This window comes from Daucus carota, chromosome 8 (assembly GCF_001625215.2).
Source record: "Daucus carota subsp. sativus chromosome 8, DH1 v3.0, whole genome shotgun sequence".
In the NCBI taxonomy this organism is placed as follows: Eukaryota; Viridiplantae; Streptophyta; class Magnoliopsida; order Apiales; family Apiaceae; genus Daucus; species Daucus carota.
Window position 1 is genome coordinate 7,807,347 of NC_030388.2, and position 17,871 is coordinate 7,825,217.

The 17,871-nt window shown below is 34.7% G+C and overlaps 1 protein-coding gene across 1 annotated transcript; it reads left to right on the forward strand.

The window, feature by feature from the left end:
- The first annotated feature begins 523 nt into the window (after positions 1–523).
- LOC108198621 (monolignol oxidoreductase AtBBE-like 13) lies at positions 524–2,333 on the forward strand. Its single transcript, XM_017366389.2, has 2 exons — positions 524–1,401; positions 1,547–2,333. The coding sequence occupies exons 1-2, from the start codon at positions 1,199–1,201 to the stop codon at positions 2,316–2,318; spliced, it is 975 nt and encodes a 324-aa protein (XP_017221878.1). The 5' UTR covers positions 524–1,198; the 3' UTR covers positions 2,319–2,333.
- Positions 2,334–17,871: the final 15,538 nt, after the last annotated feature.

The window sequence follows — 17,871 nt, forward strand, 5'->3', positions numbered from 1 at the left end:
AAATTTACGTTTAGTCTCTTTTGAAATAATTTTCAAATAAAACAATAAAAAATTGATAAGTCAAACTCGGATTTGACCTCGAGTACTCGGAGTCAAACCGAGTTTTGACCGATTTTTTTATAAATCGGTTTTGAACCTGATTACTCGGAACTCGGATCGGACGAGGGGTCAAAAACGAGTACTCGGAATGAGTACTCGGTCGACTCGGCGATTTTTAGAACACTGGATATTACTAATGAATCGAGTTTCTGTTGTCAGATTGGAACGCCAAGCTGTCGAGGAACTTAACTTTGCTCATACACATTTTAAGCAGAACAGCCTCCACAGTTACAAGTATGAACGTAATAAATTCATAAATCTCTCCGACTTATCATCCAAGAAGTTTATCATGGCCATGGGGGCCTCGTGTCCAAAAGTTTCCATTAATGAACCCATCACTTATCCCCCACTTGTCTCCATTAATATTCACATATCCCACCTGCACCACTGTATACTCTTCCTATATAAGCACGGAAGCACAAGTACACTGTACACAACTTGATCCAAACCTCGAAATGAAGCTCCCAACTTCATTCTTACCTCTGCTTCTTCTGTTATCATCTTTTTCTTTCTCTTCATCAGCAACCAAAACAGATGACTTTCTAAATTGCCTGGCCAAGTCTTCTGATTCCACCACAATCTCCAAGCTTGTTTACACCCCTGCCAACTCCACTTTCGATGCTGCATTAACATACTCTATTAATAACCTACGTTTCGCGCAGGCCTCAACTCCCAAACCCCTGGTCATTGTCACCCCAACAACCGAATCTCAAGTCCAAAATGTCATCTACTGCACCAAGAAAACAGGCTTGGAAATGAGGATCAGGAGTGGTGGCCACAGTTACGAGGGCTTCTCGTATGTTTCATCACTCCAATTTATAGTCCTGGACTTGCGTAACATTAACAATGTCACCCTTGACTTGTCAACCAAAACTGCATGGGTGGATAGTGGTGCTACAACCGGTGAACTGTATTATTACATCAGCAGGGCCACTTCGGCTTATGGGTTCCCCTCTGGACTATGGTCTAATGTTGGCGTTGGTGGGATCTTGAGTGGCGGGGGGTACGGTATGTTGAGGAGGAAATATGGTATAGCTGGAGATCAAGTGATCAATGCTCGTTTGATTGATGCAATGGTAGAATCCTCACTAGGAGGACCATGGGTGAAGATCTGTTCTGGGCAATCAGAGGTGGTGGTGGTGGAAGCTTCGGAGTTGTTGTGTCCTGGAGAGTTAATCTAGTACCCGTTCCTCCAATTGTTACAGTTTTTCGGGTTTTTAGAACTTTGGAAGAAGACATGACTAATATTTTCTACAAGTGGCAATCTGTTGCCCCTGTCTTCCCTAATGAACTTGACATCAGGTAATTAAGCTGACATGTGATCAATTTAATTCTAAGAAAACTGGGATTTTTCAGTACCTGCGTGTAATTTTAACTCGTAAATATGACATTTTTTTGTTACTGCTATACTTTTTGCATAACTGAAGTTTCTGGTATGTCCTGTCAGGTGCAATGGACAGGTCATTCTAAGTAATTCCAGTACCCGATCGGATAAAAAGACCATGCAAATGAACTTTGAGTCACTATACCTGGGACCAGCCAGTGAAGTTCTTGCAATAATGAGAGAAAGATTGCCAGAGCTGGGATTGGTGAGGGAAGATCTGTTTGAAGTGAGCTATATCCAAGCTATGGTATTTTTTTCGCAGTTCCCTATCCAGGCGCCACCCGAGATTTTACTAGACAAAACTATTTCACCTCGTCCAGCATTCAAAGGAAGCTCAGATTTCTTCAAGGAACCAATGCCAATAGAAGGACTACTAGGCCTGTGGGATTACATGTTCCAACTTCCCGATAACCAAGCATTCTTGCAGTACACTCCCTATGGTGGTAGAATGAATGAAATCTCCGCGACCGCGCTCCCATTCCTTTACCGAGCAGGCTACTTGTACATGTTCAACTTCTACGCGGTGACATGTCCAAGTCGAGAAAAATTTGCAGAAGAGACTGCGAGGATGGATTGGGTGAGGACAGTGGATGAATATCTAACTCCTTACGTGACAAGCAATCCCAGGAGTGCATATGTGAACTATGTGAATGTTTGGATGGGTCAGAATAATCCAACAGGGAGCACAAGTTATGCTCAGGCTAGCCAATGGGGAAAGCGTTACTTCGGTGTAAATTTTGATAAGTTGGTCGTGCTCAAGACACTGGCTGATCCTTTCAACCTCTTCAGACATGAGCAGAGTATCCCTGTTTTTTCGTCTTACTCCGATATGTAGAATATTTGTTCGGTCCCTTTTTCCATGTGTTCTCGTTTGTTTTAAATAAGATTGAATGTATTTTCGCCTTCATCAAATAAAAATTTATGCATCCATAAAAATACAGGAGTTCGTTGGCCTAATCTTGTAAAAAAGGTTATCTTCTTATAATTATGTTCTGAATCACAAGATCTTAATCAGATGACATAGTTACTCTAACCTAACTTGTACCCTTGTCAAAACATTAAACATGTCTATGCTTTCTTAACTGGTTTATGACCCGGATTACATAAATTTTTTAAGTTTATTATATATTAGAAATTTAATATTTTTGATATATTTATTTAAATTATTATTGTCGAGATACAAAACTTGTTAAATTAACATACTCATATTTAATTATGTTTATTAATAATTAATAATAATAATGTATGGTGATAATCAAATTTTGATATTTTGCTATCAATATGGAATCTTATTTTTTTATATTGTGATCCATGATAGAAATTTTATAGAGTTTGTTCGTAGATTAAATTATTAGAGTTTTAAAATTTAAAATGAACAGTTTTGTTGACAGTTTAATTTGTTGATTGGATGATTGTTATATTACAAAATTTATAAGAGTATAATAATTATTATATTAATTAAAAAAATTATATGATAATAATAAAATTAGAGTTGTTTTGTAAATTAAATTATTTGAATTTGTTTGTTGACTGTAATTATGTTGGTGGAATAATCATTATATTACGAAAATCCTAATTACCATGAAAGTATTCTCATAATTATAAGATAACAATATTTATTATATAAAAAAATTACATGATAACCAATTTTGATAGTAACGTATTTCGTACTGAAGTTTTTCCACTAAAGATGAATTTCACATATTAATTAAAATTATATATATGAATAATATCGATTTGACTATTACTATCAATATAAACCTTTATTTATTTGAATTTTGAAACATGATAACAATTTTTCAGAGTTGTTTCATAAATTAAATTATTTGAGTTTAAAGAAATTAAAATAAATAATTTTATTGGTGGTATAGCTCTTGCATTACGAAATCCTAATTACGGTAGAAGTTTTTTTTTATATAGTATAGCATTGAAGTCTTTAATTATAAAATTCTAATCAATATCAAAGTCTGATAATTATAAAATCCTAACCGATATCGAAGTCTTTAATTATAAAATCCTAATTAATATGAAATTCTTTTCATAATAATATAATATAATTATAAAATCCTAACCAATATGATTTTTTTTATTTTAGTTTAATGATTATTGTTATTATTAAATAAAAAATTATATATTACAAAATCCTAATAAATGTAGAAGCCGTCTTTAATTATAATATTTTAATCAATTCATGAATATTATAAAATCCTCACCAATATAAGTCTCTTAATAAAAATTCAAAATTTAGGTGTATAATAATAATAATAATAATAATAATTAAATATAATATATGATGACCAAATTTTGATACTTTTAACATGTTCCAACGAAATGTGGTTTCGCTTGTTAATGAAGGGTATTGTTGCGCTTGAAAAGGAAGGAAGGAACGTGTTGAGGAATATTGAATTTGAACTTTGCATGACGGAGGTAGAATAGAATAGTGAAACATTTCCAAGCATGAATATTCAACAAATTTTGATGAACCGTCGATAATAATCTTTTGATAAAATAGATTTTTTTACCATTTAACTTATTGTGTTTTTAGAAATATGTTATCTGATTAAATTTTTTTTTTCTTTTTACTCACTAATGTTAGATTTTGATTTTTTTAGCCACAACTTAGGTTCGAATTTGATTACTAGCATTATGATAATTTTATTTGTCACTAAACTTATTGCGTCTTTAGAAATTAACCACTCAACTATAATTTTTTTTTTATTTTACTCATTAATGTTAGGTTATTTTTTTGTCACTCAAGTTAGGTTCGAATTTGATTATTAGCATTACATTAATTCTGTGTAACATTATTAAAATATAGTGGTAGTCGGTAATATTTTGATGATTTGGTATATGTCTGCATCGTTATATATAGTACTTTTTATGTCTCCAATATCGTTTACCTTGAGTAATAGGAATTTTACACGCATTTTATGGCTTTTAAAAGATGTAGTTTCATAAATAATTTTACTTTTTTCTTCCGAATAAAAATTCAGCGTTTGAATTTTTACACAATAAATAATCACAAAAATAAGTTATGAAACTATGTGATATAAGAGTCTTAAAAAATACGTGCTGAGCAGTAGAAAAAACTGTAAACTAATGAGAGGGACGGAAGGAGTAATAATATTAAAATGGTGCATTATAGGGGACAATTATCAAAAATTAAGTTAACCTCTCTATTTATTTATCTTGAAAATTGTAATAAGATAAAGTTATTAAAATTTATGAAGATAAATTTGACAGAGATCTTATACTGAGTTAGTCGATTGAAACTTTAATAGCGAAAGATGATGCATCATATCACTCAATTACACTTTATCTTATTAGGGAGGGTGAATTGTTTGAAATCATTGATTTCATATTTATGATTTATCAAATTTTTAGAATTCTAAATACGATTTTTCCTGGTTTTAATTTTTCATCGACTCATTTTATATTATTATTGTTATATATAAAGATATAAACATACGACACATCATCAAAATATTACATACTAACACTATGTATAAATGTTACTACAAAAATTATCATAATGCTATAATGCTAGTAATCAAATCCGAACCTAAGTTGGTGGCTAAAAAAACATCCAAACCTAACAAAAAGGGAAAAAAATTTAGTTGGATGGCAAGTTTCCAAAAACACTATAAGTTGAGAGCATCTCCAACGCAGGTCGCCTATTAGCTTTAAAATCTAAGTGTCAGTCCATATACCTAATATGTAAAAGAAACACAACTCCAACGCAGAGACTTTTTAGCAATATTTTTAGATGCCAAGAAATCAGCACGCTACATTTGTTGAATGAGAGCCTATCATCTATATCATATCCACGTCATTTTCTTTTAAAATTTAACTTAAAAGAAAATTTAACTGTGTTTCAACCTAGGTGTCTATACTATATTATATATATGTATTATAATATTATAATTATATTGTATATATTTGTATATCTTTTTAATTTTATAATTTAATTTTATGTATTGTTAAGTGTAAAAATATTTATATAAAATAAATAATATAATAAAACTAATATAAGAACTTATATAGTTATTTAACGTCAATTGTGAATTTTTAACAAAGAAAATTAGTAAATCTTTTACATAATATAAGTAATTTTTGTTAATTAGTTTTTTCAAGTTTTTATTATTATAATAGTATCGGTATATATGTTTTTATTAATTATATTTTTTATTTTCACTTATATTAAATAAAAAAATAATTAACTTTATATTATAATTCTTTCAAACCCTTTTTATCAAAAGATAATTAGCTTAAAATCTTTCATTTAACTTTGATTCTTGCACTTCTAAATTTTATTTTTTTATTTATAGCATATAACATTCTACCTTAAATCATTTTTCCAATATTTAAATTGAAATATTTAAGGTACTATTATTATTTCAAGTATATATGTATTATTCATGTTTTTTTATAAATAATATTGTTATGTAATATTATTTGAAAATGTTACTTTATTGTCAATCAAATTTTTTAAAAAATTATAATATAATAATATAAAAATGTTAAATATTATAATTAATCATTATTATCATAGATATTATTTTGTTTTCAATAATATAGAATAAAAACTAAATAAATTATTTTATTGTATATTTATAATTAACATTTAAAATAATATTTTGGATATAGCTAATGGTTTTAGCTAATACCCGTTGGAGCAAAAATTCTTACAGGCTCAAAATGTTTTTAGCTAATGATATTTTAGCTAACAGTTTCTTCTTTAGCCTTGGAGATGCTCTGAGTGGCAAAAAAATTTATTTTCCCTAATCTTTTATACTCCCTCGGTCCCTAAATATTTTTCTCATTTGTCTTTCTCACGTTTGCTAATACTCACTTTTGATTATTAATATCTTTAATTTTATATTCATATTAAATATAAAAAGTTCACCGTATTAATGTACTCATAAATACGAATCCAACAAGATCAGTCATGATTATATTTTATCTTATAGATTAAACGGTAAATTAGTAATTTGTCTCGTGTTATGAACAGTACCGACATTTCAAACCGGTAATGTTTTTAGAGAGGGAGGGAGTAGTAATTTTGATGAGACGACAGTATTGTTCATCAAGTTGAATGTCAGAGTCCACATGTGTGTTGGCGACTTGAGAACAGGGCATGACCAATATTTTTTACGAGTGGCTGTTCCTCCCCGGTCACCTAAAAGAACTTGACATCAGATATATTTTGCTCCTAATATTTGCTCTTGAAATAACATTTTGAGCTTCTGATTTTAATTATTTGTGTTCGGTATTTATAATTTCTTTTTACTCGCCTTGCCAAGTTTTTTGGCCATGGGCTGACAGGTCAGTGGAAGAGGGCTCCCTTACATTTATAACCAACTTGAACGTAAAGTTTTCAAAACCAACCAGCCTACGTTCAATTTTTCAAAACTAACCAGCCTAATTCATTTAAAGTAGGGCGACCCAAACTAAATTTTTTTGGCTTCAGGGGTCGCCCCTGCCAAGGGGGGCGACCCTTACTTTCATTTTGCCCCAGTAGGGGTCGCCCCTGCCAAGGGCGACCTCCACTGTTTTATTTTTTATTTTTTTAAATTGTTGCATTATTTTATTATATGTTTATCATGTTATTTTAAATCATTTTATTATGCATATATAAATTTGTTAAAATAATATAATTAATGAAATGAAATGAAATAATATATAAAAATTAATATAAATTAATATTAATATTTTGTGATATATTATTTAAAATTTTTATTATAATTGTATTATAATAAAGTTTTATTAATATAAAAATAAAATTTAATTGATTGAATTAACTAAAAATAAAGATCAATTAATATAAATAGAAATTGCATATATCATTCCGATTTGCAGTATTAAAAAACTGCAAATTGAAATTACACACCTAGAGGGGGGGTGAATAGGTGTTATGACTAATATACCCGATTTTTATAAGTTACCAAATAATTAATCTGTCAATGACAGCCTGCTGTTAATTTTCAGAGTAAACAGTTAGCCTGCTAATAAGATAAATGCAATGCAGATAATGTAAAGCAGTATGCTAGCAACACCAAGAATTTTAGCCAGGTTCGACCCCTAACCCTAATGGTCTACGTCCTGGTCCCCTACCAACTGGTAAGAGATTATATTATTAATCAAGAAATGTCAACGATTACAAGATTCAATAATATAACTCCCTTTCTCCCTTGTTCCTGTTATCAGCCTGCTGAAACCCCTGAACCACGAACCAAAAGCCTACCAAGACCTATACTTCCCGAGTATATTCTTCTAGCTAACTAGTTCCCTTGTTCCCTTGTTTCACAAGCTGGATACACAGCAACAAAACATTACACCTTGAACAATACAATGAATAAGTGTAATACAACCGAAACTATGAACTCTCAATATAGATATATATACGAATATAAGCACTAGAGCTCAACAAAAGATTTAGCAATGTAAAGAGTTGTATTTCAGAAAGCTTGGTGTGTTCTCCTTATTCTAAAAAACGAAATCACACTCAAGTATATATACATCACACTAACGGTCACAATTCAACAAATTTCCCAACGATATTGGTAACAACCTCACGTTTAAATTTGATTTGAATGATGAACGTTTGGATGACATAAGTTTACTGAGTAAAAGATAATTCACGTTTGAAATCATCTCAGTAAAGTATTTAAATAATATCCGTTTGAAACAAAATAGGAGTTGTTCAAAAGATAAGATTTCTTTGAGAGAAAATCTCCTATTAGTTAGGAAAACGTTTTTGAATGAAAACTCTTTATAAAACCGAGCTCTAATATTTATATAAGATATATACAAATATTAGAATCCTTACAAAGTCGTTTCCTATTAAATCTCCATGAAAATAGACTTTGATCTTTATCCGATTGTTTCTCTGTTCTCGCTGTTAGCCTACTGATAGCTTGTAAATATCCCTGTAAGCTTGCTGACAGCTATAATCATGCTAACATCCTGAAATACTGTTAGTCCGCATAAACAACCTTTGATAGCATACTAACATATATCAGTTTCATGTTATTAGCTTGCTGTTAGTGTCATCATCAAAACCTTGAGAGTATCAATCTCCCCCTTTTTGATGATTACACTATATTAGGAAAAGTAATAAACTCCCCCTAAACATAGCAATCTAATATCACTGAACTTTCACACTTAACACAGAATATAATATAGCAGATATCTAATTCACAGATATGCAATATTTAACTAACACCAAAACAATTAATCAAAGCAACTTACATAGATAATTTAAAATAATCCTAACCAGGATAAACCACCTGGTATCCACAAATTCAAATCCAAACAACTTAAACAAATTTACTCAGGATAAACCACCTGAGATCACCAAATTCAAATCCAACCAGCACAAAACAACTTAGTCTTAAAGCAAATTAAACTTAGGGCCAAATGTACTTAAGCAGATAAACACAAACTTAAGTAAAGTCTTATTTTCCTAATTTTCCTAATTTCCTCCCCCTTAATCATTAAAAAGGTTGAGAAAATCAAGTTCCAGCCTTGTCCTGATCATCCTTTTCCTTCGCAAACTTCTTGGCAAGCTCCGCAGCAATAAGATTTTCAGCCAGCATCGCATTCCCAGCAGCAGCATACTTGGAATCAGTTCCAGCAGCTTCCTTCAGTGCATCCAAAGCTGTCCTTGGCCTTGGGCTATCTGTGGCATCATCTTCTGAAGTGAAGGTGACCTTCATATCGGACGAACCACCAGACCCATACATCCGCTGGCAGAGTTCATAGGCAAAACTCCCAGAACTGCATTTCTCTGAAGCAGTTGAAGTTCGAGCCCCAAACATCATCTCTTTCCAGAAACCAACCTGAGAAACCAACTCAGCCATCTGCTCAGACAGCTGCTTTTGCCCGTCCATCACCTCCTTGTGATTTGCCCGAAGCTCACTCATATACTCATGAATTTCTTGAGCAGAAATGCCCAAATCAATAACATTCACAGACTGGGTTGTGGATGGAGGAGGAGGAACTTCAACAGTAACCAACTGCCCATCCTTATCCAATTTCAAATTGGATTGAGCCAAAAACTTAGCGTCCAAAAATTCCTTAGCAACAATGGTTTCCTCATCAGCAAAAGACACACCAAACCACTCGAATACTCGAGTCAACAACAAACCATACGGTAAACCACCAGTTGATTTACCCTCAACAGAATCCAACATATTCTTTAAAATCAAATCACTTAAGTCAAATTTGCGACCAGCCATCAACATAGCAACCACAACAATATCTTGAGAGGATAAATTAGAACGAGTTCCCAATCTCGGACTGACATTCTCTATAGACAACTTAAATAAAGCTTGTGCCAGTGGGAGCAATTGTGTAGTTGACGGAAAAGCATTTTCAGAAACAATTTCAGACCCAGTGATTAATTTTAATTGATCTTTGTGAGAGAAACCCTCAACATCCTTAGGTCCTCTTTTAGTGTGTATAGACATAGTAGATGGTGGAATCTTAAGTATAGCCCCCAAAAACATAGAGGACAGACAGATCTTCACATCCGACACATACGATACATACTGATCAGACCCAACTAACTGCAAATTCGCATAAAACTCTCGAACTAGAGCAGGGTAACAATTTTTAGGCATATCCACTAAAAATGACTGAAACCCTAAATCCTCAAAGAGCTTCACGATACCACAAGAGTAAAAGTTTTTGCCAGAAAGAGGCTTACCCATGATGACTTTCCGACCCGCAAGACCACGGACTGCAAGAACCTCTGACTTAACCTTCTTTTGCCCAGATTCAACACCTGCATCGCCCCGATTGATTCCGGATAACTCATCACCGCTTTCCATAGTCACCAAATCCTCGCTGGTTTCATCAATAAGCTTTCGCTTTTGAGAAGTAGGAGTGGGCTGAGGAGTGAGTGCCTTAACATTAGCCCGCGTCTTCTTCCTCATAGCTAAGCGTAAACCGATTGAGGCTATTGTGGCTACAAAGGCTTTTCGAAGAAAGTGGGATAAAACCCTAGTGTCTCGGGGAGGGTTGAATATGTAGTTGAAAAGGCGTGGAGATAGGATTTGTTTTAAACACCTTTTAATAATTATCAGGGGAGTAGTTTTAGGAATAAAATTAAACGAACTAATATTCCTAAGAAAATTCATGTTAATCTATTAGATCCCGAATAAATAAAAATTCTAGTGACCACTTATCATGTAACACTCCTATATATACTCAGTGTAACTAATTTGAATTTTAAAACTAATCATAAATTACACAGATAAGCACAAAGTCACGTATCAAAATTCAACACACAATTTCATCTTTCTAAGCATATAACGGTAATATCATTTATGCACACATATATCAATTAAACACTTAAACTGACCGGCATGCAAAATAAATAAGAATTATATAAAATGCTATGAGTAAGCTGATAGTACCCGGACCATACTTAAAAGCCTGCTGACTGCACATCACACATATCCAATTCCCTTCTCAGCACGACATAACGTTCCTCAGGAAGCGGTTTTGTGAAGATGTCAGCTAATTGTTCTGCTGTAGCCACAAAAATTAACTTGACAGCACCCTTTGCAACATTGTCTCTCAGAAAATGATGTCTAACATCAATGTGCTTTGTCCTTGAATGATTGACTGGATTTTCTGAAATGTTGATTGTACATGTGTTGTCACAAAGGATAGGAGTTTGCTTGCATTTGATTCCAAAGTCCTTCAATTGTTGTCTCATCCATAGCATTTGAGAGCAACAGCTACCAGCTGCTAAATACTCCCCCTCAGCCGTAGATAGAGCAACTGAAGTTTGCTTCTTGCTTAACCAAGAAACTAAGCTTTGACCCAATAATGCACAAACACCACTTGTACTTTTTCTATCAGTTTGACTACCTGCATAATCTGCATCACTATACCCAACAAGATCAAAAGCATTTGTGATAGGATAGAATAAGCCCAAAGTAATGGTTCCACTTAAATATTTAAATATTCTTTTAACAGCTTGTAAGTGAGAATCCTTTGGTTTTGCTTGAAATCTAGCACAAACACAAACACTATACATAATATCAGGTCTAGAGGCCGTAAGATAAAGTAAACTTCCAATCATACCTCTAAACATTCGAACATCAACATCTTTACCATTTTCATCTGCTGTCAGCTTGCTGACAACGCTCATTGGTGTTGATTTCGCCTTGATATTCTCATATCCAAATCTTTTGAGTAGATTCTTGATATACTTGGATTGATGCACATAAATTCCTTCTGGAGTTTGCTTAATTTGGAGCCCCAAGAAATAATTGAGCTCTCCCATCATACTCATGTCAAACTCACTATGCATGCACTTTGAAAACCACTTACACAAAAAATCATTAGTAGATCCAAATATAATATCATCTACATATATTTGAACAACTAATATATCTTGACCATGACCGAGGTGCTTGCCTTAATCCATATAGTGCCTTCTTGAGCTTGTAGACACGGTTGGGATATTTTTCATCCTCGAATCCTGGTGGTTGCTTGACATAGACTTCTTCCTTTAGATATCCATTTAAAAATGCACTTTTGACATCCATTTGATGTAGCTTGAACTTCTTGTAGCATGCAAATGACAATAGCATCCTAATAGATTCCAATCTTGCAACCGGAGCATATGTTTGATCAAAATCAATTCCTTCTTGTTGATTGTATCCTTGTGCAACAAGTCTAGCTTTGTTCCGAGTGATAGTACCAAATTCATCAACTTTATTCTTAAACACCCATTTGGTTCCAACAATTGAAGCATCCTCTAGTGGATCTACAAGTTCCCAAACATCACATCTTTCAAATTGGTTGAGTTCTTCTTGCATTGCCATGATCCAATTTTCATCTTGTAAGGCCTCTTGAACATTCTTTGGTTCCTCTTGAGCTATAAAGGCAGCATAAGCACAAATGTTGGCTTGAGCTTTCCTTGTCTTGATTCCAGCTGATTTATCTCCAATGATCAACTGAGGAGGATGAATCATTACTGTTCTAGTTGATTTTGGTAGATTGTGTTGAGCTATGACCTCTTCATTCCTTGTAGTCTGCCTAAGAGGAGTCTGATCAACAACATTTTGGCTTGCTGATGAAGTTTGACCTCTGGATTCATCCAATGTAAGCTTTGACATCTTATCCAAGGTTTCTTCAAGAGATGGAGTGGTTTCAGTAGCTTTATTGCCTTCTGAAGTTGAGGCAGTTGACTTGTCAGCTTGCTGATTTCCAGTTTCCTGCACTGTCAGCTTGCTGCTAGTACCTGAACCTGCACATTCTTCCTCATCTCTTGCAAGATCATCAGTAGACTCTTGAAATGAAACATCAATAGACTCTTCAACAGTATGTTTAGCAAGATTATACACTCTATAAGCACGACTCGTTAAAGAATAACCCAAAAATATAGCTTCATAAGATTTAGAGTCGAATTTACCATCCCTATCAATGGTTTTGAGTACGAAGCACTTAGATCCAAAAACTTTGAAGTAGCTGATGTTAGGCTTCTTTTTCCTTAGCAGTTCATAAGGAGTCTTGTTGAGAATTGGCCTGATAAGCACTCTGTTAAGAACATAGCATGTTGTGTTGACAGCTTCTGCCCAGAAACTTCTTGGCAGCTTGCTCTCCTGCAGCACTGTCCTAGCTGTTTCTTGTAAGGACCTGGTCTTACGCTCTACAACTCCATTTTGCTGAGGTGTATGAGGTGCTGAGAACTCATGTGAGATTCCTCTTTCTTCACAATAAGTAATGAAGTCTTTTTGGAATTCCCCACCATGATCACTTCGAATACCATTTTCTTTGCCTTATGTGGAGTCCTTGTTTGCTTTCCCAATTGACAAGCAGAACATGTCTCCATCTTGACATACTTAAGCTTTGGTAATCCTCGAACAAGCTTCTTTGCTGACAGCTTGCTGAGATTATCCATATGAGCATGTCCAAGCCTTCTATGCCAAATTTCTGGATTGTTATCCATAGCTGCTAAACAAACACCTGCCTCCTGTTCTTCAAAGTTCAAAACATATATATTTCCTTCTCGTTTTGCAACTAGAGGAGATTTGTTAGCACCAACAAGTATAGTACATTTATCCTTACCAAAGTTAACAATATGACCATCATCAAATAACTGACTTATACTAAGAAAGTTATAAGTAAGACCTTTAACATATTGTACCTTGTTGATAGAAATGATACTATTACCTATAGTTCCTTTGCCAAGAATAGGAAGAGTCTTGCTATCACCAATTGTGACACGACCACCCTTCTTCATCTCCAAGCTTAGAAACTGAGATTTGTCTCCACTCATGTGCCTAGTGCATCCACTATCCAATATCCATTGATTTGGCTTTACTTTAGACACGAGACAAACCTACAAAACAAACACAAACAACTCAACGTTTTGGTACCCAAATTTTGTTGGGTCCAGCAGTGTTAGATGATAAAACATATAGAACATTTATATCAGATTTCTTGATCCACATTTGGACCACTTTAGAACTCTTCTTCCATGTTCTGCCAGTCTTATCAGCATACTGTCTAGGAGCTGTCTTCTGTCTGTTTGTGTTGTCAGCATACTGTCTGTGAGTTGACTTCCTTCTCCAGCTTGCTGATTGAGTATTCTTCATTGGACAATTATTAGCAAGATGGCCCTTCTTTCCACACTTGTGACAAGTCACCCAAGGCATGGCATAATTATATGGAATGCCATTTTTCCCTTCATATCTCATTGATGATGTGGATGTAGAAGCTGCACCAATGCCTCCTTTGTCATGAGAACCTTTAGCTTGTTTCATCATGGATTTGAGACTTTCTTCTCCTTGAACAAACTTTCCCATGGCTTTCTGAAGATCTTTGACTTCTTGCTCCAATGACTTGATCTTTTCAGCTTGAATAGAGATTTCAGCTTGAATAGAGATTTCAGCTAAGCTTTGGGATTTGCTTAACTCGAATGCTTCCAAGCTTGCATCCTTAGCTTTAAGGTCTGCTCTCAGCGAGCTGAGTTCCTTCATGAGTGTATCATTCCTTCTTTGGATTTGCATGTTGTTCCCTTCAAGTTGTGAGATTTGTTCCTTGAGAGTAGCAATGATTCCACTGCTTGCCTTGGCACTCTTTTCATTCAAGAAATCACCTATGACTTTCTTCAAATGCACATTTTCTTTCTCGAGCTCATAGTTCTCATTCTTTAGATCAATGAGTTCCATAATTGACAGACAACTTTTATCCTGCATGGTTAGTTCACAAGATGTTGTAGCAATGGAATGTAATTCAGAATTAATAGAATGTACCTCACTATTAGTCTCTGAATCTGAATCAGTTGTCTCTATTGAGCCATCGAGACCAACAAGAGCCAAGTTGACCATCTCATCACTTGAAACATCAGAAGCTGATTCATCTTCATCATCACTCCATGTGAGAAGTGCCTTTGATTTCTTTTTGTTCTTGTAATCAGCTTGCTGTTTAGGCGGCTTAGACTTGTTTTTCAGCTTGTAGCAATCCCTTTTGAAATGTCCTTTCTTGCCACATTCGAAACATGCATCATCTTTTGGATCTTTCTTTGCACCAAAAGCTTTGCCCTTTTCTCTTTTCATCTTATTCTTCTTTTCGATCATTCTTTTGATTTTTCTGGACATGAGAGCTAGATCCTCATCTAATTCTGTTTCCTCATCCGTTTCCAGCTTGCTGACAGAGGAGTGCAGTGCAAGATTATTCATTTTCTCAGTAGGCAGCTTGCTGCTTTCTGAGCTGTTAGCTTCAATCTTAGCTTCAAATTGTTCCAACTCAGCAAATATAGCCAGGTGATCCATAGTATCAATGTTGAGAGCCGACTCCAATGCTGTGACCTTGGCACCATATTCGAATGGAGTTGCGTTAAGAATATTCATGTTGATTTCCGATTGAGGAATCTTTTTGCCAAGTCTTTCAAGGCTGTTAAGAGTGACTTGGAATCTAGCTTGGCTTTCACGAATGGATTCTCCCTTCTTGATAGCGAAGCTTCCAAATTCTTTCATGAGCTTTCCGAGCTTGACCTTCTTTAGACCTTGTGAACCTTCATGATACGTCTCCAATGCATCCCAAATTTCCTTTGCTGTTTTGAGAGAAGAGACCTTGTCATATTCAGCTTGATTCAGCCCATTGATCAATGTACTCCTTGCTTTTCCATTGGCAGCAACCTTTGACAGCTCGTCCACTGTGAGAACATCAACGTCCTTGACTTTGCCATCTTTATCAAGATATTCATAAGGACCTCTTTGCACCACTCTTTGCATTAGGGGATCTCTGGATAGATGAGCCTCCATTTGGCCTTTCCACCAATTGTAGTTATCAGAACCCGTGAGGAGAGGAGCTCTAAAATCGGACTTTCCCTAAAAGTTATCAGCCATATCGATCGATACTATTCCTGTTACAGAAGTATTAGTACTAACACAGCTCTGATACCAATTGAAATTACACACCTAGAGGGGGGTGAATAGGTGTTATGGCTACTATACCCGATTTTTATAAGTTACCAAATAATTAATCTGTCAATGACAGCCTGCTGTTAATTTTCAGAGTAAACAGTTAGCCTGCTAATAAGATAAATGCAATGCAGATAATGTAAAGCAGTATGCTAGCAACACCAAGAATTTTAGCCAGGTTCGACCCCTAACCCTAATGGTCTACGTCCTGGTCCCCTACCAACTGGTAAGAGATTATATTATTAATCAAGAAATGTCAACGATTACAAGATTTAATAATATAACTCCCTTTCTCCCTTGTTCCTGTTATCAGCCTGCTGAAACCCCTGAACCACGAACCAAAAGCCTACCAAGACCTATACTTCCCGAGTATATTCTTCTAGCTAACTAGTTCCCTTGTTCCCTTGTTTCACAAGCTGGATACACAGCAACAAAACATTACACCTTGAACAATACAATGAATAAGTGTAATACAACCGAAACTATGAACTCTCAATATAGATATATATACGAATATAAGCACTAGAGCTCAACAAAAGATTTAGCAATGTAAAGAGTTGTATTTCAGAAAGCTTGGTGTGTTATCCTTGTTCTAAAAAACGAAATCACACTCAAGTATATATACATCACACTAACGGTCACAATTCAACAAATTTCCCAACGATCTTGGTAACAACCTCACGTTTAAATTTGATTTGAATGATGAACGTTTGGATGACATAAGTTTACTGAGTAAAAGATAATTCACGTTTGAAATCATCTCAGTAAAGTATTTAAATAATATCCATTTGAAACAAAATAGGAGTTGTTCAAAAGATAAGATTTCTTTGAGAGAAAATTTCCTAATTAGTTAGGAAAACGTTTTTGAATGAAAACTCTTTATAAAACCGAGCTCTAATATTTATATAAGATATATACAAATATTAGAATCCTTACAAAGTCGTTTCCTATTAAATCTCCATGAAAATAGACTTTGATCTTTATCTGATTGTTTCTCTGTTCTCGCTGTTAGCCTGCTGATAGCTTGTAAATATCCCTGTAAGCTTGCTGACAGCTATAATCATGCTAACATCCTGAAATACTGTTACTCCGCATAAACAACCTTTGATAGCATACTAACATATATCAGTTTCATGTTATTAGCTTGCTGTTAGTGTCATCATCAAAACCTTGAGAGTATCACAAATAAAATTACATATGATAAAAATGAGAACATGACATAAGTTCTCAATCCTGACTGATGTCCACAATATAGTCGGAACCATATCCTTCATCATCATCTTCATCGTCCTCAGCGTGAGCATCATCGTCTCCACCATCATCAGCAACACCGCCTTCCTCTTCATCGTCAACATCATCATCGGCCCACGGGGTAGGCATTTGTACTCGACGGCACTGATAAGTTACATTGTCCACATCTCCCCTGATATGGCTCTGAAATTGGCCCTAAAAATTATTGGGTAATTTTGAGCCCGGGTCTGATTAAAGGCCAGAATATAAGGCCCGGATTCTGGGTTTATCACCCAAAATTCGTGGCTAGCAGATTGAGGTTATAAAAAGCCCGTTGGGCATCCATGTTTGAGAAACATGGGCTGCCCAAACTCAAGGCACGAGCCCCCAGCCCGGTCAGGGCCCAGAACTCGAATCCTAGTCCTACTAGGAGTCTGACTGACGAGTCTAGGACTCCGAGAGTCCTACAAGAACTCTGAATTTCGTAGATAACTATCTAGAGTCCTAGATAACCTCCATTAGCTCAAGATAAGGATCAGAGATCAGTCATATCCTATCTCTGACTCAAATACCTATTTCTACTAGGACTCTAACACCAGGGATCCTACTTCTAATCGGTCTCTAATCCTGAGACATCTATATAAAAGGCTCTACCCCTCCAAAATAGAACTACGTTTTTTGACTTGATTCTTCACCCCGCTGAAGATA